Here is a 25,873-nt window from a genome sequence, read left to right as displayed (position 1 = left end):
GTTTAGCTTTTTGATACGTTTGTTCTTTCTTTATTAGGAAGGTTGATTTATTCCCCATTGATCTATCCATTAAACCCATTTCCAGTATCGCTTCGATACCGATTGATATCCGCTGGATTAGAACCGGTTCACAGCCATACTGAAATTCATGTGTAGCATCGAACTACAGACAATTTTACACGAATATTAAAATAAAAATTAATACCTGTTTTTTAGTCCGGCCCTTCGCTCCCTTTGGGTCTAGCAAAACTGGTTTTATTCTTTTGACTTTTCATTTTAATACCCGCGGAGAGCTTACTATAATACGATACGATCAATAACTAATCCAAAAAAAATCAGATTGTAAAATATTTCATCATAAAGCTAAATCCTTACAATTCTATCATTTTGTGATATTGTTAAAATTTTTACTTTTATTATGTATTATAACTAAACCTAAATTATTAACAAATTTAAGAATAACTATTTTAAAAACTTCATGAAATATACAGGGTGTCTCAAAAAGAACCAGAAAAATAGGGAAAACTCAGTTTTTTAGCGGACACCCTGCAGATTGATATGAAACTGCTTTGAATCATGCAAATTAAAACTTAAACTAAAATAATATAGGAGCACAATTTCATTTTGAAAATTGAATGAATAATGTTGAAATTTCAGAACTACAATTTGCATAAATTTTTAAAATGACTACAGATGAAAATTTGACAGAAAATGAGGTCTCTCCACAAAAGGTACTTTATTTGAGCTGGATTTCTAAATCGTTTAGTGGTGCGCTGGATCAAGGCGATCCAGTTCAACCCGGTTTGGCGCGGCAATGGCACTCGTTGAGTGCCATTGCCGCGCCAGTACCGCACAACTGGGCGCGCTGATTCGCCCATTCCATTTTGATTTAAAGATTGAAATCTAATAATATCTAGGTGCGCCGAACTGCGCACCACTAAACGATTTAAAGATCCAGCTCTGATTTTTATCTATCCATCTATACATCTATTTGTCGGTCTGTCTATTTATAAAACTTTATATATATTTTTGTCTATTTAATGTCTACCTACGAATTTATCAATCTATCTATTTAGGATAAGGGGGAAAAGAGGTTTGTCTACCTATGTAACTATCTGTCTGTCTGGTAATCTGTATCCATATGATCTATCTTACTATCCAGTGTTCCGGAGCCGGGAGCAGCAACATTTTTGGTGGAGCCGGATCCGGAGCCGTATTTTTCGTTAAAAACGGCTCCGGCTCCAGATTAGCCAAAAGTGATTTTTTAAAGTAATATTATAATTTGGCAACGGTCTTTTTACATATAATAAACTGAAAACTATTGTTACTTAACAAATAGACACACATCCTTCTACTTTTATATAGCTTTAATCAAATAAAGGCAAAATATTTTATATTATTTATTTTATTTTATCATTTTCAATAATGAACAAAAGTTGATATATTAATTTTAAGGTAGGAGCCGGAGCCGCATCAAAATTAAACGGCTCCGACACCCTGTTACTATCTATGTAACTATCTGTCTGTCTGGTAATCTGTATCTATCTATCTTACTATCTATGAATGTAATTCTTGTAAGAATGATCAAGATGTTTGTCTGTCTATCTATCTTACTCTCTTTCTATCTTTCATCCATCTTACTATTTATTTAGGAAAAGACAGAGAAAGGGGATGAATGTAATTCTTGTAAGAATGATCAAGAGGTCGTTTTCATTCAAGATCTTGGCTTCAACGTCAAGGTTGCTGCTCCAGGAGTCGAACCTTTTGACATCCAGGTAATGACATCATTTCATCACGTTTAAATATCCTTGAATTTCAGGTTGGGGGGAGGGGGGGACAATTTTCTTTAATTTCAATTTGTACTGGTAACTTTTTGGATTTTTTTTTCATTTAGATATAGTTCCTTTTGGACTAGGCTTATGCACCAAGTTTCAAAATGTAGCTCAATATCTATTCCATTTTGCTCACGGTTTACGAGCTTCCGGCACTTAGCACGCGCCCCCCTCCACCCTCTTTGCTATTTAGTGTAGTTATTTTTGAGTTCAAGGGAGGGGGGGGGGGGGCAGTTTACTTTATTTTATACTGATTTCTAAAGTGTTAAACATTCTCTCTCATTTGATTTGGATGAAAATAGCATTGTCCATTTTTTGGCAGGTATCGAGCATGGAGCTAGTCCAGGAAATCCACCAACTTCTCATGGATAGAGAGGATACTTGCCATAGGTAAAGTATTTAGTAAAAGGAAAGCTTTTCAACATTCAAGGTCTGTACGTGTTTATCGTCCGCATGTAACGGATAGCTTCTATTCTTAATTTAGGCATGTTAGAATTGTTCTCCTGGTTTTCATCTTTGTATGTTGTTTACACTAACAGTTAGGTAGATTTTAGAAGGTCAGCAACTATGAAATCAAAGTGAGAAAGTCCGTCAGTATGACCTTTATAAACATGATGATTTTTGATAATCATTCTATTTACTTGAATTTTGGAATATTTATTTCTAGTACCATTGGGAATTATGTTATGAGATGAACATCGCTTTTAAAATATAGAAGCATCGCGTATTAATATAATCATTGATTAAAGGCGGAATGCCTTCGTTATAAATAGGCACAAATAACTTTAATGCACATCAATCTGGCAGTTTTAATAGTCAAAATTATTTACTTATATTAAACGATCCGGTTCTAAGAACTTAATGGATAATATAATTGCAGAACCTGTTTCTCTCTGCAACTGGAGGGAACCACCCTGGATAATTTTGCCGAGCTCAAGACTGTTGAGGGCCTGAAGGAGGGCAGTCTTATTAAGGTTAGATTTTTTTATTGCAATGTTAGCTGCAGTTCTTATGCCCTTAGAAAAAAAGCGTTAGCAATTCATAAAAATGATTATAAAATACTTTGCTTCATTTTATGGTCTCAATGACCTATAAAAGAATTGTCAATAACGTTTTATCTCTGTCTAACAAATGAAAGGATAATTTAATGTTTTCAAAGAGCACAAGTTTTTCACAAAATATTTTCTTTTACAAGAGTTTTATATTTTCTTACCTCTCTATTCATATAATATTCTACTTCAACCATTCTAATATAACTATATTTATCTGATATTTCTTTCTATCTAGACTAATTTTCTATTTGCCTATCTATATTAACCTGATATCTATCTATCTATGTATGAAGGTTGTTGAGGAGCCGTACACAATGCGCGAGGCTCGCATTCACGTGAGACATGTGAGAGACCTGTTGAAGTCTGTGGAGCCCATTGATGCTTACAACGGGGCGGATGGGGCCTCCCTCTCCTTCCTGAATACTGTCACTGCGGTAAGAATTATTAATTTTCCATAATATTAGTCCCCTAGCAGCGTGGCGGAGCCGTTTAATTTTTATGCGGCTCCGCGGAGCCTTATCTGGAAATACGGCTCCGGCTCCGACCTAAAATCAAGAAAAACTCGACATATTTTTTTCCCATAAAAAAAATATTTATAATTTTTGACTTGAAGGTTTTAAAAGTTCAATTTTTGATAAAAATGGACTTGAAAAACTTAAAAAGAGCATTTGCACATGACAAAACAGAGTTACCAAATTATAATTTATTAAAAAATCTCTTTTTTTTATCTAGTCCGGAGCCGGAGCCGTTTTTTAACGAAAATTACGGCTCCGGCTCCAGCAAAATATGGCGGCTCCCAGCTCCGGCTCCGCAACGCTCCCCTAAAGTTAATGGACGACAACATCTAAAAGGGCGAAGCTCTAAAATCAGACGGTAAAACAAATGTTATCACTTGTAGATTGTAAGAATTTAATAATCTGAATATTAATTTCGTCAAAATTGTATTGGTATTTTATTGCAAAATTGCGTTAAAACAGGATACTCTTTATTTATATACTTAGTCTCGATTATAGAAATGTAAGTAGGCTCGTTGTCCTAGGAATCATTATTCAGTTGAAAAGAAAATTATACCATGCCAAAATTGAGAATTAGCATGTTTGAAATGAATGTACGGACTTTCTGTTACAATTATAGAGTTGTTACTGAACCTATGAGAAGCTGCACTGTAAAGGAGAACCGTATCGGTTCAGCAGTAAGATCCTTTGGTACACATGCAGGCAGACAAAGATCCTTTTACTTTATTATAAGGATACCTTTAATTTAGGGTGACATTATGGAGAAAAGAAGAGTAAGATCTGATCCAGTGGATTGTACTCCTCCAGATTTTATTATGCCAGGTTAGACCATAGTTATGTTACTTATTATCAACAACAACAACAACAACAGGAATGATATACTTACTATAATAGATAGATTAATATAAGATCTGATCCTGTGGATTGTACTCCTCCGGATTTTATTATGCCAAGTTAGACTTTCGGATTAGGTAATATTTTTTAACCTTTTCAAAAGAAAACAAAAACAATTTTTTTTTTGCCGATTCAAAAGCTTTCCCATTTGTATGGTCCTAGGAACTTCCTAAACAATGGTATCCTAAAATTTGCATATAGTTATTGGATGTGCCCTACTCCTTTACACTGCCTTAGCCAATTTTTATCCTATTTTCAATTTTTTCAAGCATAAAGCTTATATTTTAAATATATGGATATTATAAATGGGGAAAATTTTAAGTTAATTTAGCTTGCTAACATGAAACTCGTATATTGGTCAGTTCGTCCGTGCAGTAAGAGAGGAGGGGACGGGGTGGAATTGGGGGAATTGTTATTTTAGCCCGCTGCAAGTTTCAAGATCCAAGTTTTGATATATCCATTAATTTAGGTTACAGCAATGAGAAGGATCTTCCCTTGTTGCCCCTGCATCCTGTTTCTAAGGAGCAGGGCTCCAAGCTCCAGTGCCTCAAGGTGCTGACTCCCAGCGGGTGGAACCCTCCTCCCGGCCATAGGAAGCTTCATGGAGATCTTCTTTATCTTCAGGTACAAGTTGATAGATGATGAAAAGGGGTTAAATAACCAGGGTTGGTAAAAAAACAGGTTTTTTTAAGAAAAAAGAACAAACCACTTTGGTTTTTTTTTAATAATCTCCAAATTATAGTATTCTAATTTAGTATAAAGTTAATTACCTGTATATTTTTTATTTCTGTATGTCTCTATTTCACTGTGTCTACTGTTGTATGCTATTAGATATGAACACAAAAGTACAAGATTTAAACTATTAAAAGAATTTTACATCAGGTATTTAGGTTTTTGACACTTATTTACTGTATTATTTACATTATAAAAAGATATAACTGGAAAGATAGGCCTTTGTATAAATATTTTTAAAAAAACATCCCCAACATTTTTTTTTAAGCTTGCTTTTTTTATTTAAACCAAGTGGTTTTTTTAATGCCAAGCCCAACCCTGTAAATAGCTGAATGTCTCCATCCCGAGGACCCTGTGTCGAATTGGGTTTTTAAAAATCAACCAATAGTGTAGGGATTCGGAATATTAACACAGCAAAATCGCTAAAAAAAAAGAGCAAAAAGCAATTTGGTAGCAGATGAAAAAGGTCACCAACATACATAGGGATCCCGGTAGATGTCGGGTTAATCCTATTATATAAAGTAGTAAGGGTTTTTGTCTGTCCCGAAGGATCTCGCTAACCACTGAACCGATATTGTTCTCCTTTACAGTGAAGCTTCTTATAGGTCATGGGAAGGTTTTAAACTATTTTCAGGGAGGGTGTCTTCCCCCCCCCCAAAAAAAAAAATTTAAAATGGGATGGAGTCGACTTTTCCTCCTCCTACCTTAAGTGTCCCTAGAGGCTTCTAAGGGCATAGCCGCTAGTACATATATATTTTTATAGATTTATTGTTGATAAATGGATATTGTAATATTAATGGAAAGATAAATAGATTGATAAATAGGAAGATATATACATTGATAGAGATGGATTTATAAATAGATATAAAGAAAGACAGCTTTACAGATGATAGAAAGATAAAACTACCTAGACTTCACATGTGGGCATTATGAAGGTTGTGTTTCTCAGATTAAACATCTAGGTATAAGGTGTAATAAATCTCTTGTGTTTAGGTTGTCACCATGGAGGACAAGCACTACCACATCACCGCCTCAACTCGCGGATTTTATGTCAACAATTGCACCGAGGAAGAGTTTAATCCAAAGCCCCAGAATCCCAGCTATCTCTCACACTCACTCATAGAGCTTCTAAATCAGGTATTGTCAGTTCTCTAAATATTTGACCTAATTTTGATTGGGTTGTACAAACTTGCAATGTCTCATATTTTCCCCAATTATTCAAGGAATAATTTTTTACATTGTTTAAATTTCAGGTTTCTTCCACCTTTAAAAGAAACTTTTCCCAGCTACAGAAGCGTAGAACTAGCAGACATCCTTATGAAAGAGTTCCCACCCCATACCAAGTTTACTCCTGGGTTGGTAAGTTCAGTAGATAGATAGACAGACATTCAGACATAAATCCTTATGAAAGAGTTCCCACCCCATACCAAGTTTACTCTTGGGTTGGTAAGTTCACTAGATAGATAGATAGATAGATAGATAGTCAGACATTCAGACATAAATTCTTATGAAAGAGTTCCCACCCCATACCAAGTTTACTCTTGGGTTGGTAAGTTCAGTAGATAGATAGATAGATAGATAGACAGACAGACAGACAGACAGACAGACACACAAACACACATACAGGCAGACTTATGAAGAGTTCCCACCCAATACCAGGTTTACTCTTGGGTTGGTAAGTTCACTAGATAGATAGATAGTCAGACATAAATTCTTATGTAAGAGTTACCAACCCATACCAAGTTTACTCTTGGGTTGGTAAGTTCAGTAGATAGATAGATAGATAGATAGATAGACAGACAGACAGACACACACACACACACACACACACACACACACACAGACAGACTTATGAAAGAGTTCCCACCCCATACCAAGTTTACTCCAGAGTAGGGTTGGGCCGGATATCCGGTGTGGCCGGATATCCGGCCATTTTCAATATCCGGCCGGTTACCGGATATTGAAACTATCCGGCCGGATATCCGGCTCTATAATTTTTTATACTTTACACCAAAAATCTCTGCTTTTTAAAATCTTAAATGGCTCTAATTTTCTTATTATTGAAGCTAGAAGAACACTTTTTCTGAATAAGTTTAACTTTATGTAAATTTATATAAGATTTCTGAAGAAATTTTTTTTTTACTACTTTAATATCTGGTAATTTGGCCGGTTATCCGGCCGGATATCCGGTAATTTGGCCGGATAACCGGATATTTGCCGGATATCCGGCGTTGGCCGGATATCCGGCCGGTTACAGGATATCCGGCGTTGGCCGGATATCCGGCCGGTTACCGGATATCCGGCATTTAAAATCAGCCGGATATCCGGTATCCGGCCAAAAAAGTATCCGGCCCAACCCTACTCCAGAGTCGGTAAGTCCAGTAGATAGATTGATAGATATAGATAGATAGACAGACAGACAGATACAGCCACTAGTGCCATTTAATATTAATGTAAGAACCCTAACAGTTTTTCTAGCAGTTGTAGAAACTGCAACTTCTCCGGGTTTTTTTTGTCCAAGATACCCGTTAATTATGTCTGATAAAGTGAAACTTATAGCTGGCTAACATAATGATCCTTTCCCTTCACCCCATCATCTCCTTCTGGATGAACAAACTGACCAGTACGTGATGTCCATGTTATCAACCTGAATTGACAATTTTTCCCCTGTCATAATATCCACGTTTATTATATATCTATTATGTCAGGACCCCAATTGGAGCACAATATCGACGCCATCAGGGCGGAGGACGCCTTCTCAAGCAAGCTGGGGTACGAGGAGCACATCCCCGGGCAGACGCGGGACTGGAACGAGGAGCTGCAGACCACCAGAGAGCTGCCTAGGAAGAATCTGCCGGAGCGACTGCTTAGGGAACGTGCCATTTTCAAGGTAAATATCAGAAAGGGAGGGGACATTGATCTGCTTTTTATATTAGTCCAACTAGTTTTAACATTTTCTTATTAGTTGGCTCAACAATTTTGTTGACTTTTACCTTTTGATTGGTTGGTTCATTTAGTTGAGTGTCCGTCCAAACGTTTTAAATACTAATTGTAATTTACAGAAGGGATAATTTTATGTATAATCATTCGGTATGTACGTACAGTGTACATTTATATCGGCCATTGTCCTATCCCTTTAGATCCCTGACAAAATTAGGTTTTAACGGAGCTACTGAAAATTCACTTTGTCCGTCCGTCAGTACGTCCATAACGCTCTGTATATAACCTAGTTAGTGCAACAGTGTATTGCCTGGTTGTGGATTAATCATTATGAAATAATTTCTAACATTCTCAGAGTTTATACGTATACATGAATGGAAGTAATCTTTCTTTCATTAAAAAAGGCATCATTTAAAAAAAATAATATTGTTTTATTTATTCGATAAATCGATAAAACTTGATTCTTACTAATTTTTAGGTTCACTCTGACTTTGTGTCCGCGGCTACCCGCGGTGCCATGGCTGTTATTGACGGCAACGTGATGGCCATCAACCCCGGTGAGGAGGCCAAGATGCAGATGTTCATCTGGAATAATATCTTCTTCAGCCTTGGGTTTGACGTCAAGGTGGGTTACATTTGTTGCAATATTGCTTCGATAGAGGATACTGTTGAGATGCTTTGCTTACAATATTATAACTTGTTAAGTTTTCTTAGGAATCATTATTCCCAAAATCTGATGAATAGGATAATTATATCAAACAAAAAAATTGCTGTAAAACAAGTTTAAAATCAGCATGTTTTAAATAGACGAACGGACTCTCTTGGTACGATTGAAGAGTTTAAATCACTTTTACTGGAATCATTAGGTATAAAAAGTTTAAAATCAATAGGCCAATTCTAAATTACCGATATGAGCTATCCGTTACGAACTGGTCCTAATTATAGTAAAGCTTTGCCTTTAATAACAATATAATGAAATTTTAGGATCACTATAAAGACCTTGGAGGTGACGCAGCCGCCTATGTTGCTCCCAGGAATGATCTACAGGGTGTCAAGGTAAACATGATAGATAGATAGACAGATATATAAATAAATAGATAGCTGCCTATGTTGCTCCCAGGAATGGTCTAGAGGGTGTCAAGTAAACAATATTTCGTACATTTTTCAATAAAGCTTCTAAACTCTTAGTAGCACAAAAATAGTACTTATATTTCCACTACAGTATATGACAGTTCTAACAGTATAAAGAACATTTTTCTACTATTACCACAAGCGGCGCAATTTCGATTGGAAAAGTGTACGCATTTCTTTTTGGACATTCTATAATTTAGTTACTATAATCTTTAATGATTTTCTCGCAAGTTAAGTTTTAAGTCAGTTGGGACATTCTACCACGTAGCTCCATAACTATAGGTAGCACAGGAATGGTTTTTATATTTCCAAAAACTAGAATTCATAGCGGTTCTTACGGAATGTATATCATTTTTCTATATTAACACAAGCCACGCAATGTCAATTACTTTTAATCTACCGAAGGGTAATTGTAGCGGACGGCTCACCTTTGCTTTTCAGAGCCACTCAATCTTGGTCCGCTGGAATTTCATTTCTGTGGTTTTGACATTTTATCAGTTTCTTTCAATGTAGTCTGGAAATAGTAGAGCAGTTATTTTGACTCGAATGTTCGGTAAAATTAACCTAGAATAAAAAAAACAAAACAATATTAATTCTAGGTAGTTACAATAAGAACGGGTTGGCTAATAAAAGTGCACTTATAAATAAAGAAATGAAAGAATAAAAAATAAAAAGAAATTAAAGGGATAGTTTCACGAAGTGCATTTAAAAAAAAAAAAGTGAACCGTAAGTTTTTTCTATTTTAAATAACGTAGTAGTGCATAATATAAAGTTATTGATTAAAATTAAAAGATTTGACCAGGGATTTTCCTTAAAAAATGAGTTTTGTCATTTTTATTTTCAACTTCGTTGCATGTTATATATGGCAAAAACTTTTTTGTCATAAATACAACTTTAGATAGCATATACTAGTTAATGAACACATAACAACAAAGAATGACCAATAAAATATTTAGTATGGTACTTAGAGTAGTGATCTTTTTATATGTCTTAGTAGAATATATTAGGCATTGGATAGATATGATTGTGATAAAGAATTTTAACATTGACCTGGCCGAACTTTTTTATTTGACAATATCTTAAAAAGTTAGTGATTTGCAACATAAATTACATGAGAATGGTCTTTTTATATATATATATGTTGTATGGTTAGTTGGTATTTCCGCGTGAGATAATGTGTATATTGTAAGTAAACCGGACGGTTTTCTTTTTTTTTAAAAAAGAATCTATAGAAAACCTGTCCTATAATGAACCAGACGTTATTTTTTATGTTTTTTAAGTAACTTGTCCCAAGGGGAACCCCTGTCCAATTTGTTTTTAACTCTTATGAAATATGTGGAAAAAGATTCTCTGTTATTGGTGTTTTGGCTATACATATTTGGAAAAAAAAGACAATTCTCATGTAATTTATGTGGCAAATCACTTTAACTTTTTTAGATATTTTCAAATAAAAAAAGTTTGGTCTGGTCAATGTTAAAAATTCTTTAACATATAATCATATCTATCCAATGCCTAATATATTCTACTAAGACATATAAAAGTTCACTACTCTAAGTACCTTAACTCTTTAAATACACTTCGTAGAACTATCCCTTTACAATTTACATTCCATACTAAAGTCTTTGTTCACTTAAATTTCATTCTACTTAATGTATTAAAGAATATGAGCTATAAAGTACTTACATTGGCTCTCTGTTAGGTTTGAAGTTTGGTTCCAGTAGAATAGTACATATCCAATTAATCCCCTAGTTGCGTTGTTAGGGTTGGTGTTCTTTCCTTGATGGTATTTAGCTTTGAGTTATTTGACTTGTTCTCATTAGCTTTGGTTGTAGCTGTTCTTGTTAACTTCCTGCAAAGATAACAATTGTTAGACAAGGCCAGATTATATTTCCTTATTGACGTCAGATTATTTAAACATTATTTTGAACATTTACTTGAATCCTTGCTACAATAAAAGAATTAAAAAGAGTATAATATTCTATACCTTTTATTTCAGTGTGATAAGCAAATCCCTTTACAGGTAGGGCACACTAGTTTCTCCAATTATCCAAGGCTGGTTTTCCGCCAATCAAATTAGTTCTGCTTAGGGGTCTTTTGTTTAGGGGTCTTTCTAGCATTAGGGGTCTTTCACACAACACAGATCTGTTCTCTGTTTGGGTATCCACCTAAAATGGAACAGTATTATTGGAGGCCATTATAATGGAGGTTTAAATTATGTACTTTAGCTCTTTATTCTTTTTATAATTTACGTTGGTTTGACTTTACCAAAACATTTAATACATTAAGTTTACTTCAATAGAAAGTTCATTAAGTCACTAGATGTTAGTTTGACTTTGACAAAACATTTGAAACGTTGTTTAATTTAAATTCAATCTTCATATGATTTAGTGTTAGTTTGACTTCAACAAAACATTTGATACTGTTTAAATATTTCACCTTATTGTTCATTTATCTTGCATTGATGTATCCTTTCAACGACTTCGCTGTTACAAATTAAATATAAAAATTTTCTCACCTAGATAGCCACCCGTTATATTAAATATTTATTTATTCACTTACTTTTACTTTCTGAAATAAGAAAAAAGCTTTAAAACTTTAAGTTGCTTTTGATTTTGCGTGCACATATATTCTTTACAATGATTTCCTATGAACAAATTCTTATTGGACATAATTGTCTTTATTTTCTTTACTTTAATTACTTTGGACACAATCATCATAGAATAAGTATTTAAGAGTGGGAATGAAATTTAGTAATTTAGAAATTAATATTTAGTACTATAATTGGGTGGCGTGATGTGAAGATAAGCTGTCGACAAAGCAGTTTGTAGGCTCAGGTCTACTCTTTTCTCAGACTCATGTTGCAACTCTTTTCTCCTCTTAACTTTTTCTCTATGATTTCAACAGTTAACTTGTTCATCTTTTACAATGTCTTCGCCCCTTTCTTCAGTAAATCTTCGCCCCTTTTCTTCATCAAATTACTTGTTTCTACACCACAACATTACTACTCTTTACTCGGCACTCTATGGCTTGTGTCAACATCTCAACTGTGGCTCATAACTCCTAAACAGTTAGGATTAGCATACGTCCGTTACAGTAATTTTGTGTATTGTCATTGAGAATTTACATCATTTTATCGGCCATTGTTTTATCCCTTTAGATATATGGCAGAAAATGTTTACTGATATTTTTAAGGTTTACAATGCAGTTGACTTGGAGGGACTGTTTACACTTGGAACAGTTGTGCTTGACTACAGAGGATACAGGGTGACTGCACAGTCCATTATTCCAGGTATAATATTTTTTATAATAAGGAAAAAGTATTGCTAAAGAGGACTATCAACGAACCAGAGCAGATGATTCTAAGCACTTTCCAGCAGTAGTTCTAAATGTTTTTTTTTTTTGGTAAATATACTAGGGTTCTGTGAAATATCATTATATCGAATCAAAAAATCAAGTTTCACCATGGTTTTTTTTTGTGAAAAAATACTTTGAAATGTTACGCATTATTTGACGAAATATCATCAAATGTTTTGTTGAGTTCAAAAGTTCAAATAAAATAACACGCCAAAACATAATCAAATGCTTTAATTTACGAAAGTACACTAAAAGAATTTTTATAATATTACACATTACCATTCCTTTTTCTAAATTAATATTTTTTTTGGAAAACTTTACTTTTGTGTCTCAGCTGTTTGAACTCAACAAAACATTTGATGATATATAGTCAAAAATGCCTAACATTTAAGTTTTTTTTCATAAAAAACCAAGGTGAAACTTAATTTTTTTAATCGATATAATGATATTACACAGAACCCTAGTATATTCACTAAAAAAAAAAACATTTTTTTAGAATCACTGCTGGAAGGTGCTTAGAATCATTTGCTCTCGTTCGTGGATAGTCCCCTTTAACCCACTTACCATGTACAGAAATTAATAATCAACATCTTACTTTTTTCATGCCTTTTTGAAAAACAGGCAGTTCTCTCTTTTTCCACTAATTAAAAATTTATCGCGTCATATGTATTGTCCTTTGGGACCTCTAAAACAGTGGTCTCCAAAAGTTACAAGAAATGGCAGTAAAATTTTTTTATTTTAAAAAGGCACAAGTTTTCATAGAAACTAATCTTTTCTTCATTTTGTCCAGGCATTCTTGAGAGAGAACAAGAGCAAAGTGTTGTGTATGGTTCCATTGATTTTGGTAAAACTATCGTCACCCATTCCAAATATCTGGACCTGCTACAGAAGGCTGGAAACCAGTTGAAGATTCTTCCACATAAGGTAGATAAATAGTATCAGATAAGGATAAATAGATATACAGGTAGAAACAAGTAAAATAGATAATACTCGCAGCTGGCTAAAATAACGATTCCTTCCATCCAACCCATTTACCCCATCCCCTCCTCTCCTCTCCTACTGGATGAACGAACTGACAAATATATGAAGCAACCTAAATTGACTACAAATTTTCTCTGTCAATATATCCACGTATTTTATATCCTCTGTTATTAGGTTGTGAACAAGAAGGGAGGGGAGGTTTAGTTATGCAGTAGCGTCGAGTGCAAGGATAGACCATCTAGATATATTATGTATATTTTTACTAAGTTGTGTCGAGTGTAAGGATAGACCATCTAGATATATTATGTATATTTTTACTAAGTTGTGTCGAGTGTAAGGATAGACCATCTAGATATATTGTGTCTATTGTTACTAGGTTGTGTCGAGTGTAAGGATAGACCATCTAGATATATTGTGTCTATTGTTACTAGGTTGTGTCGAGTGTAAGGATAGACTATCTAGATATATTGTGTCTATTGTTACTAGGTTGTGTCGAGTGTAAGGATAGACCATCTAGATATATTATGTCTATTGTTACTAGGTTGTGTCGAGTGTAAGGATAGACCATCTAGATATATTATGTCTATTGTTACTAGGTTGTGTCGAGTGCAAGGATAGACCATCTAGATATATTATGTCTATTGTTACTAGGTTGTGAACGAGAAGGGTGAGGAGGTTGAGTTGTGCAGCAGTGTCGAGTGCAAGGGAATCATCGGCAATGATGGCAGACACTATATCCTTGATCTTCTCAGGTTATATTTTATATATTATATAAAAGTAACTAGCGGCTGCAAAAAAAAAGTAAAAAAATGGAGATTTATTTGGGGGGGGGGGGGTATTTTTTCTAGGGGTGATAAGGGGGCCAGGTAGTGGTATCCTCCTCATAAATAAAAAAAAACTTCCCAGGACTCTGTGTGTCTGTACCGAAGAATCTTGCTTACCTCTGAGCCGATATGACTCTTCTTAACAGTGAATATTCTCAGAGATCCAGTGAAGGTTTTACAACTATTATGTGTGAGATTACCTAAACCTACCTAAAATAAACCACCCTTGAAAAATACCCACCCCAAAAAAAATTAAACTAAAAACAAAAAGTAAATCGGAGGGTAGACTTACTCTTCCCTCCTCACCTTTATGGGTGTAGCCGTTAGTTTAAACATTGCTACGAAGGTATGACTGAGCTAACAATCATTAAATATTATTTATTTTCAGGACTTTCCCACCAGATGTCAACTTCCTGAAGATTGAGGGTGTAGATCTTTCCAAGGAGGCCACAGCTCTCGGCTTCCCCATTGAACATAGGCATAAGCTGTCCTGTCTTAGACAGGAGCTTATTGATGCTTTTGTGGAATCCAGGTATGGAAAGATAGATAGATAGATAGATGTAAATAGATAGAAATCCAGGTATGGAAAGACACATAGATAGATAGATTGATTAGTAGATAGTAGTACACAAGTCCTGTCTCAGTCAGGAGCTTAATGGTGCTTTTGTTGAATCTAGGTATGGATAGATTGTCATATTTCAATTAAAGATAGTTTAATATCTAACAGCAGCTTAACAATCCACTACCAACAGCTGTACAGTGTACATCTACAACAGCTTAATATATTTATTATTTAGATACATGATGTTTTTCAAATGTGCAGCTGTACAACTACAACAGCTGACTATATTTATAATTTAGATACATGATGTTTATCAAATGCGCTGCTGTACACCTACAACAGCTGACTATATTTATAATTTAGATACATGATGTTTATCAAATATGCAGCTGTACAGCTACAACAGCTGAATATATTTATAATTTAGATACATGATGTTTATCAAATGTGCAGCTGTACAGCTACAACAGCTGAATATATTTATAATTTAGATACATGATGTTTATCAAATGCACTGCTGTACAGCTACAACAGCTGAATATATTTATAATTTAGATACATGATGTTTATCAAATGCGCTGCTGTACACCTACAACAGCTGACTATATTTATAATTTAGATACATGATGTTTATCAAATGCGCTGCTGTACACCTACAACAGCTGACTATATTTATAATTTAGATACATGATGTTTATCAAATATGCAGCTGTACAGCTACAACAGCTGAATATATTTATAATTTAGATAGATGATGTTTATCAAATGTGCAGCTGTACTGCTACAACAGCTGAATATATTTATAATTTAGATACATGATGTTTATAAAATGCACGGCTGTACAGCTACAACAGCTGAATATATTTATAATTTAGATACATGATGTTTATCAAATGTGCAGCTGTACAGCTACAACAGCTGAATATATTTATAATTTAGATACATGATGTTTATCAAATGCACTGCTGTACAGCTACAACAGCTGAATATATTTATAATTTAGATACATGATGTTTATCAAATGTGCAGCTGTACAGCTACAACAGCTGAATATATTTATAATTTAGATACATGATGTTTATCAAATGCACTGCTGTACAGCTACAACAGCTGAATATATTTATAATTTAGATACATGATGTTTATCAAATGTGCAGCTGTACAGCTACAACAGCTGAATATATTTATAATTTAGATACATGATGTTTATCAAATGCACTGCTGTACAGCTACAACAGCTGAATATATTTATAATTTAGATATATGATGTTTATCAAATGCGCTGCTGTACAGCTACAACAACTGACTGTGAAGAAACAAATCACCCCAGAAATTCCACAGATTGAAAAGAAAGAGGTACCTAAATTTTTTTAAATTAAGTTTTCTTTTTGCTATACATTTAATGTGATAAATAAAGCGGGGAGGGGAGATGTGATACTTTGAAACCAAAATTAAAAGTCCTAGGAATTTTATTAAAAGAAATTTTAGCACTTAAATTTGGCATGGAAGTTGCTTTAAAGAGGTATAATGTGGAAATGTGAAGAAACGGTGGTTATTTGAAATATATTTCGGTAAACATGGCACCCTCTTCACTTCAGTCTAAATGAAGTAAAAATATCAATATTAGGAGAAAGAAGACAATGAGAAAGAGAAGGGAGAAGGAGAGAAGGGCATAGAGGAAGATTATCTATCTCTCTATTTATTTATTTATCTATCTATCTATTTATCTATCTATCTACCTATCTATCTACCTATCTATCTATCTATATATTAGGAGAAAGAAGACAATGAGAAAGAGAAGGGAGAAGGAGAAAAGAAGGGCATGGAAGAAGATGAAGCGAAGAGAATTGTTGAGTCCATGACTGATTCTATCACCAGGAACGATACTTCATCAAGGTTTTTTTCCCGAGGGAGGGTGGGGACATTGGACTTAAAATTATAATGGTATCCAAAGTTTTATGACCACTTTATTTTATTTAAAAACTATGGGATGTTTTTATTGAACTTTGATAGGCGTCCAAACTTTTCAACCAATATTTTAATTTACATAACGGTTAATTTTTTCACCACTTGTATCAATTCTTAACTATATATTTTGTTTTATACCTCGTTATACTAAAGATATTAAAAGTGGTTTCTTCTGTGGTTATGATAGTCTTGGTCAATAAACGGGTGCTTCTTATTACAATTTGAAGCTATAACTTGCAGACAAAAGTTTTAATGTTAAACAAGTTTAAATCATAACTCGAATTTGTGCAGTATATATATTCTGTACATGCGGATTTTTCTTGAATTTTACGCGTGTTCATTTACTAAATTGTATAAAACGAAAAAATATTAGTTGCTAATGGTCATCTAATAATCACTAATGCAAAACTATTCAGTGTTGGATTGCAAAGAGAGAGGGGACAATGAGCTGTTTATTACACTAGTTACCAAAGTCATAAAATAACGTTTTCTTATTCGTTGGCTTAACAACTTTGGGGACTTTAGTGAAATATCTTTGGTTGGTTAATTAAATTGAGTGTCAAAACGTTTCAACCACAAATTTAATCTACAGAAGGGCTAATTTTGTGTTTCATCATTGTGGATGTACAATTAATCAGCCTTTGTAATATCCCTTTAGATCCTTTGTTGGATTGTTTGCCAGCCTTATCATATTTTTTTAAGGATCGAACTTTTTATAAAAACCTGTATTTTAAAGTATCGGGACTGGGTTTAGTGGAGAGAAGCAAGAAATGGAAGACTCCACGAAGGAGATTGTAAAGAAGGCGGCTAATGCGGTTGGCAGCTTGAAGGTACATAAAATAACCACGGACCGACACTAGTTATAGAAAATCTTCGCTTTAAAAAAAATAGTCATACAAGGCGATAGCTACTGACAGAAAAGTAAAAAAATATGATATTATACATACATACAATTGCAGTTTCTTTGTAAAATTGTAGACATTAAAATAATTGTTAAATAAATAACAAACAGACGTTCAAAGGCCCTCACACCCTAAAGGCCTCTAGGGGTGTAGCCGCTAGTTGATTGTTATACGATTAATGAATTATCCCTAAATTAAATTTTTCTACCCAGGATACCGAATTTGATATCCGTTTCAACCCCGACGTATTCTCACCCGGCGTGGTGCATCCCGAGCCAACAGGCGAGGCCTACAAAAAGCAGTGCCAGCTGGTCAAGGATGCCGCCGACTTCCTGCTCACCGTCCAGATTCCCGCCTTTATCAGGTAGCATTTTTATACTCTACTCTGTAATATAAAGTAGTAAGGTTTTTAGTTTAAAGCTAAAGATTTCGAAAATTTCTGGTTCAAATTGGTTGTGAAGTTCAGGAAATCTTTGAGATTGTTTTATGCTATTTTTCTGACCTCACATAGAAGCTTGGATCAAGGAACTACTTACTTAAAAATTACCTAATTTGTGTGTGTAGCTAAGGATCTCGGTAATTGATAAATTGATATGGTTCGTCATTGTAGTAAAGCTTTTTCCTAAATCCGGGGGAAAGTTTATAAAAAAAATTTGGTCCATCAATCTATCTAGGGATTGTTTGGATCATAACACTGCTCCTATGGACGGATATACTCTTGATATCTTGATATCTATCTGTCTAAATATCTATCTATCTATCTAGGGATTGTTTGGATCACAACACTGCTCTTATGGACGGACATACTTTTGATAACTATCTATCTTTTTCCTTTTTCCTAAATCCGGGGGAAATTTTATAAAAATTTTGGGTCCATCTATCTATCTAGGGATTGTTTGGATCATAACACTGCTCCTATGGACGGATATACTCTTGATATCTTTTCTATCTATCTGTCTAAATATCTATCTATCCAGTGATTGTTTGGATCACAACACCGCTCCTATGGACGGACATACTCTTGATAACTATCTATATATCAAAATATGTCTCTATCTATTAGGGATTGTTTGGATCATAATACTGCTCCTATGGACGGATATGCTCTTGATATCTTTCTATCTATCTGTCTAAATATCTATCTATCCAGTGATTGTTTGGATCATAACACTGCTCCTATGGACGGATATACTCTTGATAACTATCTATCTATCTATCTAGGGATTGTTTGGATCATAATACTGCTCCTATGGACGGACAGACTCTTGATATCTATCTATCTAGAGATTGTTTGGAACACAACACTGCTCCTATGGAAGGACAGACTCTTGATAACTATCTATCTATCTATCTAGGGATTGTTTGGAACACAACACTGCTCCTATGGACGGACAGACTCTTGATAACTATCTATCTATCTATCTAGGGATTGTTTGGATCACAACACTGCTTCTATGGACGGATATACTGTTGATATCTATCTATCTATCTAGGGATTGTTTGGACCACAACACTGCTCCTATGGAAGGACAGACTCTTGGTATCTATCTAGGGATTGTTTGGATCATAACACTGCCCCCATGGACGGACATACTCTTGATAACTATCTATCTATCTATCTAGGGATTGTTTGGATCACAACACCGCTCCTATGGACGGACAGACTCTTGCGGACGCTATCCACAACCGCGGTATCAACATCAGATATCTCGGCAAGATTACTGGAATGATCCAAAAGGTAAAATAATATATTGGTTGAAAAGTTTAGACATTTGAATCTACCAATCAAAAATTATAAAAGTACACATAGCAAACAAAAGAGAGAACGGTTTATAATACTTTGGGGACTAGTCCCCTGCCTCTCTGGTCCCAAGATTTAAAAATTGCTTAAAAGCTATGAAATTAAACACAATAATTAAGTCAAAGTAATCATTATTGAACCAACAAAAAATTCTTTAAAGTCAAATGACCCCCCCCCCCTTGACCTAACTTAAAAAAGAGTAAAGATATTTATATTTCAGATAAGATATCCCCGCCGTTATTGGTAGATTTTCTTTGGGGATAGGGAATATATTCATAGCCCCTGCAGGGGACTAAGCTTTGGGGGGATCCTAGCGGGATTCTAATATTTAACTTACATAACTTTAAAAAACATCAAATATACGGTTTCTTTAAAATTTTAATGGTTTTTTATATTTGATATTATCGAAAAAAATTTGAATACTTCAAAAATTTTTCATCCGAAAAAAACTCTAGATTTTTTTTCTACTGTAGGTGCCCCAACTGGAGTATGTTCACCGTATCGCCTGTACAGAACTGGTTTTAAGAGCTGTCAAGCATATTTTCACACAATATCTGCAAGGTAGAAGTTTATTCCCATTACGGCTTCGAAACTGATTAATATTTGCTGGATTAGAACCGTTTCTCAGCAATTCTGTGAAAAATCATGTATAGCATCTATTATAGACAATTTTCTACCAATTTAAAATCTTAACATCAATTCTATCTTGGCTGTTACCTCGGGAATAACTGGTTTATATAGCTGTCTATAATACGATGCAATAAATAACTATCTATCTATATTTCTAGGTTTTGGATAGTGCTCTATCTTCATCTATTTAGCAGTTTATCTATAATCTATCTATTTAGGTTTGGACTTGTTAAGTATCGCATGCGTAGTGTCCCACATCTTAAATTGTCCTCTGTCTATATAGCAATTTATTTGTCTATCTTACTATCTATCTATCTATCTATTTAGGTTTGGACATGCCAAGTATCGCATGCGCAGTGTCCCACTTCTTGAATTGTCCATCATCTATCTAGCAATTTATCTATCTATCTATATTTCTAGGTTTTGGATAGTGCTCTATCTTCATCTATTTAGCAGTTTATCTATCTTTCTATCTATCTATCTATATGTTTATGTTTGGTATATAAGTATCGCATGCGCAGTGTCCCACTTCTTGAATTGTCCCCTGTCTATCTAGCAATTTATTTATCTATCTATCTATATATCTTGGTTTGGACATGCTAAGTATCGCATGCGCAGTGTCACACTTCTTAAATTGTCCATCATATATCTATCTATCTATATTTCTAGGTTTTGGATAGTGCTCTATCTTCATCTATTTAGCAATTTATCTATCTTTCTAACTATCTATCTATCTATTTATGTTTGGACATGCTAAGTATCGCATGCGCAGTGTCCCACTTCTTGAATTGTCCATCATCTATCTAGCAATTTATCTATCTATCTATCTATACTTCTAGGTTTTGGATAGTGCTCTATCTTCATCTATTTAGAAATTTATCTATCTTTCTAACTATCTATCTATCTATTTATGTTTGGACATGCTAAGTATCGCATGCGCAGTGTCCCACTTCTTGAATTGTCCATCATCTATCTATCAATTTATCTATCTATTTAGGTTTGGACATGCTAAGTATCGCATGCGCAGTGTCCCACTTCTTGAATTGTCCATCATCTATCTAGCAATTTATCTATCTATCTATCTATACTTCTAGGTTTTGGATAGTGCTCTATCTTCATCTATTTAGCAGTTTATCTATCTATCTATTTAGGTTTGGACTTGTTAAGTATCGCATGCGTAGTGTCCCACATCTTAAATTGTCCTCTGTCTATATAGCAATTTATTTATCTATCTTACTATCTATCTAACTATCTATCTATCTATCTATCTAGGTTTGGACATGCTAAGTATCGCATGCGCAGTGTCCCACTTCTTGAATTGTCTGCTGTCCTCCTGCACCAACCCCTCCGTTACAGTTCCTGATCAAATTAACTCCAAGAAAAGGTGAGCCTTATCAGGCAAATTTTGTATGATAACCAGACAATTAATTCCGTATGTACGTACATTGTTTATTACAGAATCCCAGCCTCCCATTTATTTTAATTTTAACTAGCTGAATGGATGTAGAAGTTACGTGGATAAAATTGTGAAAATATATCCATTACTAGTTTGCCTATTTTTCAGATTTAAGTCTTGGGAGGGTTTTAAGCTATTTTCTAGCCAATAGAAAACAGAGCACCTTGATGCTAGCAGCTATAACATCTATATAGGAAAAAATAACACTTTAAATAAAATTGTCTTTTCTGGTAGATCGAGAAACAAGAGCAAGAACAACAAGAATAAACAGTCACCCCTCGCTCCTTCAGGTTTCATATTCACTTTATCTCTAGTTATATTTCTATATTAACTTTTATTTACCTTTCTTGACATTTTACCTTTGATAACTTTCTTTAATTTCGCTTACGTCTGAACCGTTATTAAAATGGATATACGATACTTGGATATATTGACAGTGTAAAAGGGGGAGGTAGGTTGTGCTAAAATTCCGTAAAAGTGTGAGTTCACTAATAGATTCACTAAATATGTGTATTCCTTATTGAAAAGAACTATATACAAAACAAAGGGGGGAGGCGGATGTGCCACTTTTTGAAACCAAAACTAAAAGTCAAAGGAACTCAACTAAAAAAAGAGTTACAGGTCTGAGATTTTGCATGGCAGTTGCTTTATAGGGTTACAATATGGAACAGTGAAGAAACGGCGGCGCATCCGCCGAAAACCGCCGAGAAATTGCAAAAAAAAATTCGGCGGGAAACATAAATAGTTAACATAAATATTATCGTTCTACTACTGTTTTTAAGCATTAAAACTCACACCTTTACGGAATTTTAGCACAACCTACCTCCCCCTTTGTGGTCAATTTATCCTACTAATATGGACCACATTTATTCATACGTTCTTAGGTAGGTTGGGAGTGGATGGGATAAAGGGAGAGTGGGAATTGCTACTTTAACCTGCTACAAGGTTTATTAGAAATCATGATAATCTGGTGTAAGATGCAGGTAATAATAAATGCATTCCTGTTACAGATAGCGTAACCTGGGCAGATCTGAGTCCCAAGAGCCTGTGGGCCCAGATCAAGAAGGAGTGCAAGGCCTATTTTGATTGGGAGCTACAGCCAGAGTCGGGCGAGGCTTTTGTTACACAGTTCTCCATCACAAAGGTGGGTGCAGTTCATCATTTATTTTCAAGTATGGCTACGAAGAATCCGATTATTTTAGCTGGATTAGAACAGCCCTACCATTAAATGTTATGTATAGTATCGAATTATAGACAATTTGATGGCCCGGGCATTCGGGCCAACAAAATTAAGATAAATATTTTATAATTATTTCGTTATCCGCGAAAAACTGGCCATAATAAAATCAACAAACAATTATTCCAGTATTGCTCCAAATTTTATTAATTTTCGCTGGTTGTGACAAGAGAAGTGGAAAAATAAGTGCAGTGGTTATATAGCAATTTTGATTCGGAAAAAAATATCTTATTATTATATACCTACTATATGCATGTCTTTCTATCTATCTATTGTTGGTATCTAATTCTAGATATCTATTTAGACCATGTTGATGAGATCCTTCTGCATGAAGACCGGTATCCAAATTTTAATCAGGTATAACAAATATTATTTTTTTACAAATATTGCCCATAACAAACAATTTTTTGTTCATTTCTTTGGTGAAGTATATCCCAAGAATTGTACTATATCATATACTAGCGGCTACGCTCCTAGAGGCCTCTAGTGGCACTAAATATTTTTTTTATATATTTAAAATGTGTCTGTGTTGCGTTGAACTTTCTTTGTATAATCGAGACATCCTGTTACTTTATTATAGGATAGTCTATATGTACGTTTTGTACTTTCAGGGAGTACAACTTTGAGGACAAGAACAAGCAGACCTTCTCTGACGAGGACATAGTGAACATGTACCCCATTGTCAAGCACATCTCCCCCAGAGCTACGGACGCATACAACTTCTATACCACTGGACAGAGCAAGATTCAACAGGTCACATTTTTTATTAGAGACTTATAGGGGATAAGACAATGGATGATAAATTGTTGTATACCCCAAATTATGATAATAAACAAATTTCTCGTATTTATTCGAATCTGGTGGATAGGAACTGGTTCTCATCCATACGAAAAAACTATGTCTAGCATCGTATTATATCCAGCTTTTTACGAATATAGAAATGTACAATCATAAGATTAAAACCAGTTTTTTTAGCCGGTGCCTTCGGCACCTCGGGGCTAAAAAAACTAGTTTTAAATCTCATAATTGTACTTTCTATTGTAGAGCCGGATATCTGGCCAACGTTCGATATCCGGCAATTTACCGGATATCCGGCGTAAAAAATCAGCCGGATATCATGTAACCGGATAGTTTAATATCCGGCCGGATATTAAAAATGGCACCCCCAACCATTTAGGAGGGGGTATTTACCCCCCCCCCCCCCCAAATAATTTTGGGGGGGTAAATACTCATACTTAATTTGTAATAAAATTTAAATTCCCCCCCCAAAAAAAAAAAAAATTTTACCCCGGGGGTAAATTTTGGGGGGGGTAAACAAATTTTACCCCTGCCAACAGATTTCAGGGGGGGTAATTACCCCCCCCCCCCAAGCAAATTTTACCCCCGGGGTAAAAATTTTGAGGGGGGGGTAAAAAAAATTCGCGGCGCGCTTCGCGCGCCATTTTACCCCCCCCCCCAAAAAAAAAAAAAAAAGCTTGGACGCCCCTGTTAAGTAACAATAGTTTTTCAGTTTATTATATGGAAATAGACCGTTGCCAAATTATATTATTACTTTAAAAAATCACTTTTGGCTAATCTGGAGCCGGAGCCGTTTTTAACGAAAAATACGGCTCCGGCTCCACCAAAAATGTTGCTGCTCCCGGCTCCGGCTCCGGAACCCTGCTTTGGAGACTAGTTATTGTATAGAATACGTGGATATTGTGAGAGATTCTCGCATAGAATGATAAAATTTTTCTCCCAGCTGGCTAAGGACTTTACCTCACCCTCTGTTCCTGAACATTGAAGAACGAAGCCACCTATCTATATTGACCACAAAAATTTCCCTGCCACAATATCCACGTTTTCTATATCCATTGTAATAATGTCCCTTTCTCCCTGATTTTTTATTTAAATCCATATTGATTTTTAGGGTTTCCTAAAGGACGGCTATGAGTTGATCAGCGAGGCGCTGAACCTGTTGAACAACGTGTACGGTGCTATGCACCCCGAGATTGCGCAGTGCTTGAGAATGCTCGCCAGGCTCAACTACATCATGGGTGATCACGTAGAGGTAGGATAGTTTTTTTTTCAAGGCTCATGTACTTGAGTTTTGAAATATAGAAAGAATCTATAATCAATAATAAAAATATGTTCGTAATATGTTTGATTGTCTTTCATTCTAATATTTTAAGCTTCGCTTATATAAAAGTTTTTATCCTTGTTATTAAATAGCGCAGCTACTTCAAATTCCATGCACCATGAAAGAGCGTATTTTCTGTAGATATGGAAAACGGCGGACTTTTACAGGTTTATCCGACAAAAGTGGATGTCTTTTGGAAATTTGAATCATAACTTAAATTCAAAATGTTATTGATGAAACTGTCTAATTTTATCGTTTTACCTTCGTTGTACCTTTATCAGTAGTACCTTTCCTTATCAAAATTGAGAGTTAATTTATCGTCCATTTTCTAGTCCCATTCCTTAAAAATTCCTGACAAGAATCATTTTCTCTCAAAACTAATGACCAATACTTGTTTAAGGCCCTGTCCTGTCAACAGAAGGCTGTGCTGATGTCTGAACGAGTGAACGGACTGGGCCATCCCTACACAATCACAGAATACACACATCTAGCGCTCTACTGCTTTGCAAACACACAGGCTTGTTGCTATATAAAGTAGGCCAGCGGCTAAGCCCCTAAGAGGCATCCAGGGGTACTAAAGGAAGAGAGGGGGATGAGGGAGTCGACCCTCTACTTTCAAATTAGTTTTTTTTTAAACTTCGAATTGGTTATTTAATTTTTCTCAGTGTGGAGGTACTTAACCCCAAAATACTTTCCCTGTACTTATTAGAAGCGTCAATGTAAAAGAGAACCATATCGGTCCAGCGATTAGCGAGATTTTAAACTACAGAAATTCGTCCTGCTTCTCTTATAAGTAATAGCGGCATCGCCAATTTTTTTGAGGGGGGGGGTGTAATCCTTCCCCAAAATAGTTATAAACCTTCCTGGAACCTATGAGAAGCTACCCTGTTAAGGAGAACCTGATCGGTTCAGCGGTTAGCGAGATCCTTCGGTACAAACAAAC

General features: G+C 34.9%; 1 protein-coding gene across 11 annotated transcripts in view; it reads left to right on the top strand.

Annotated features, from left to right (window-relative positions):
- The window catches only part of clu (clustered mitochondria protein homolog), a 32,877-nt gene that overhangs the window by 86 nt on the left and 6,918 nt on the right, over positions 1 to 25,873 (top strand). For 6 of the 11 annotated variants that reach the window (XR_013884126.1, XR_013884125.1, XR_013884128.1 and 3 more), the window contains exons 1-29: positions 379 to 731; positions 1,653 to 1,775; positions 2,155 to 2,222; positions 2,713 to 2,806; positions 3,178 to 3,318; positions 4,149 to 4,221; positions 4,763 to 4,917; positions 6,019 to 6,162; positions 6,279 to 6,384; positions 7,734 to 7,915; positions 8,444 to 8,590; positions 8,950 to 9,021; positions 12,289 to 12,385; positions 13,241 to 13,374; positions 14,083 to 14,183; positions 14,644 to 14,787; positions 16,077 to 16,173; positions 16,592 to 16,713; positions 17,522 to 17,615; positions 17,900 to 18,051; positions 19,311 to 19,425; positions 19,962 to 20,049; positions 21,391 to 21,502; positions 21,809 to 21,864; positions 22,585 to 22,718; positions 23,116 to 23,168; positions 23,423 to 23,564; positions 24,721 to 24,861; positions 25,331 to 25,447. Coding sequence is in view for 5 of the 11 variants with exons in the window: in XM_080177256.1 (XP_080033382.1) it covers positions 684 to 731; positions 1,653 to 1,775; positions 2,155 to 2,222; positions 2,713 to 2,806; positions 3,178 to 3,318; positions 4,149 to 4,221; positions 4,763 to 4,917; positions 6,019 to 6,162; positions 6,279 to 6,384; positions 7,734 to 7,915; positions 8,444 to 8,590; positions 8,950 to 9,021; positions 12,289 to 12,385; positions 13,241 to 13,374; positions 14,083 to 14,183; positions 14,644 to 14,787; positions 16,077 to 16,173; positions 16,592 to 16,713; positions 17,522 to 17,615; positions 17,900 to 18,051; positions 19,311 to 19,425; positions 19,962 to 20,049; positions 21,391 to 21,502; positions 21,809 to 21,864; positions 22,585 to 22,718; positions 23,116 to 23,168; positions 23,423 to 23,564; positions 24,721 to 24,861; positions 25,331 to 25,447 (3,252 nt within the window). In the remaining 6 variants the exon portion in view is untranslated. Of the gene's footprint in view, positions 1 to 363; positions 732 to 1,652; positions 1,776 to 2,154; positions 2,223 to 2,712; positions 2,807 to 3,177; positions 3,319 to 4,148; positions 4,222 to 4,301; positions 4,353 to 4,762; positions 4,918 to 6,018; positions 6,163 to 6,278; positions 6,385 to 6,684; positions 6,701 to 7,733; positions 7,916 to 8,443; positions 8,591 to 8,949; positions 9,022 to 12,288; positions 12,386 to 13,240; positions 13,375 to 14,082; positions 14,184 to 14,643; positions 14,788 to 16,076; positions 16,174 to 16,591; positions 16,714 to 17,521; positions 17,616 to 17,899; positions 18,052 to 19,310; positions 19,426 to 19,961; positions 20,050 to 21,390; positions 21,503 to 21,808; positions 21,865 to 22,584; positions 22,719 to 23,115; positions 23,169 to 23,422; positions 23,565 to 24,720; positions 24,862 to 25,330; positions 25,448 to 25,873 lie in introns of those variants that run through there. The other 5 variants (XM_080177257.1, XM_080177256.1, XM_080177259.1 and 2 more) reach the window with 5 other exon arrangements.

Source organism: Acartia tonsa, chromosome 11 (assembly GCF_053477335.1).
Source record: "Acartia tonsa isolate MP-2025a chromosome 11, ASM5347733v1, whole genome shotgun sequence".
In the NCBI taxonomy this organism is placed as follows: Eukaryota; Metazoa; Arthropoda; class Copepoda; order Calanoida; family Acartiidae; genus Acartia; species Acartia tonsa.
Note: the sequence above shows the minus strand (reverse complement) of the source record. Positions and strands in the feature narration are given on the sequence as shown.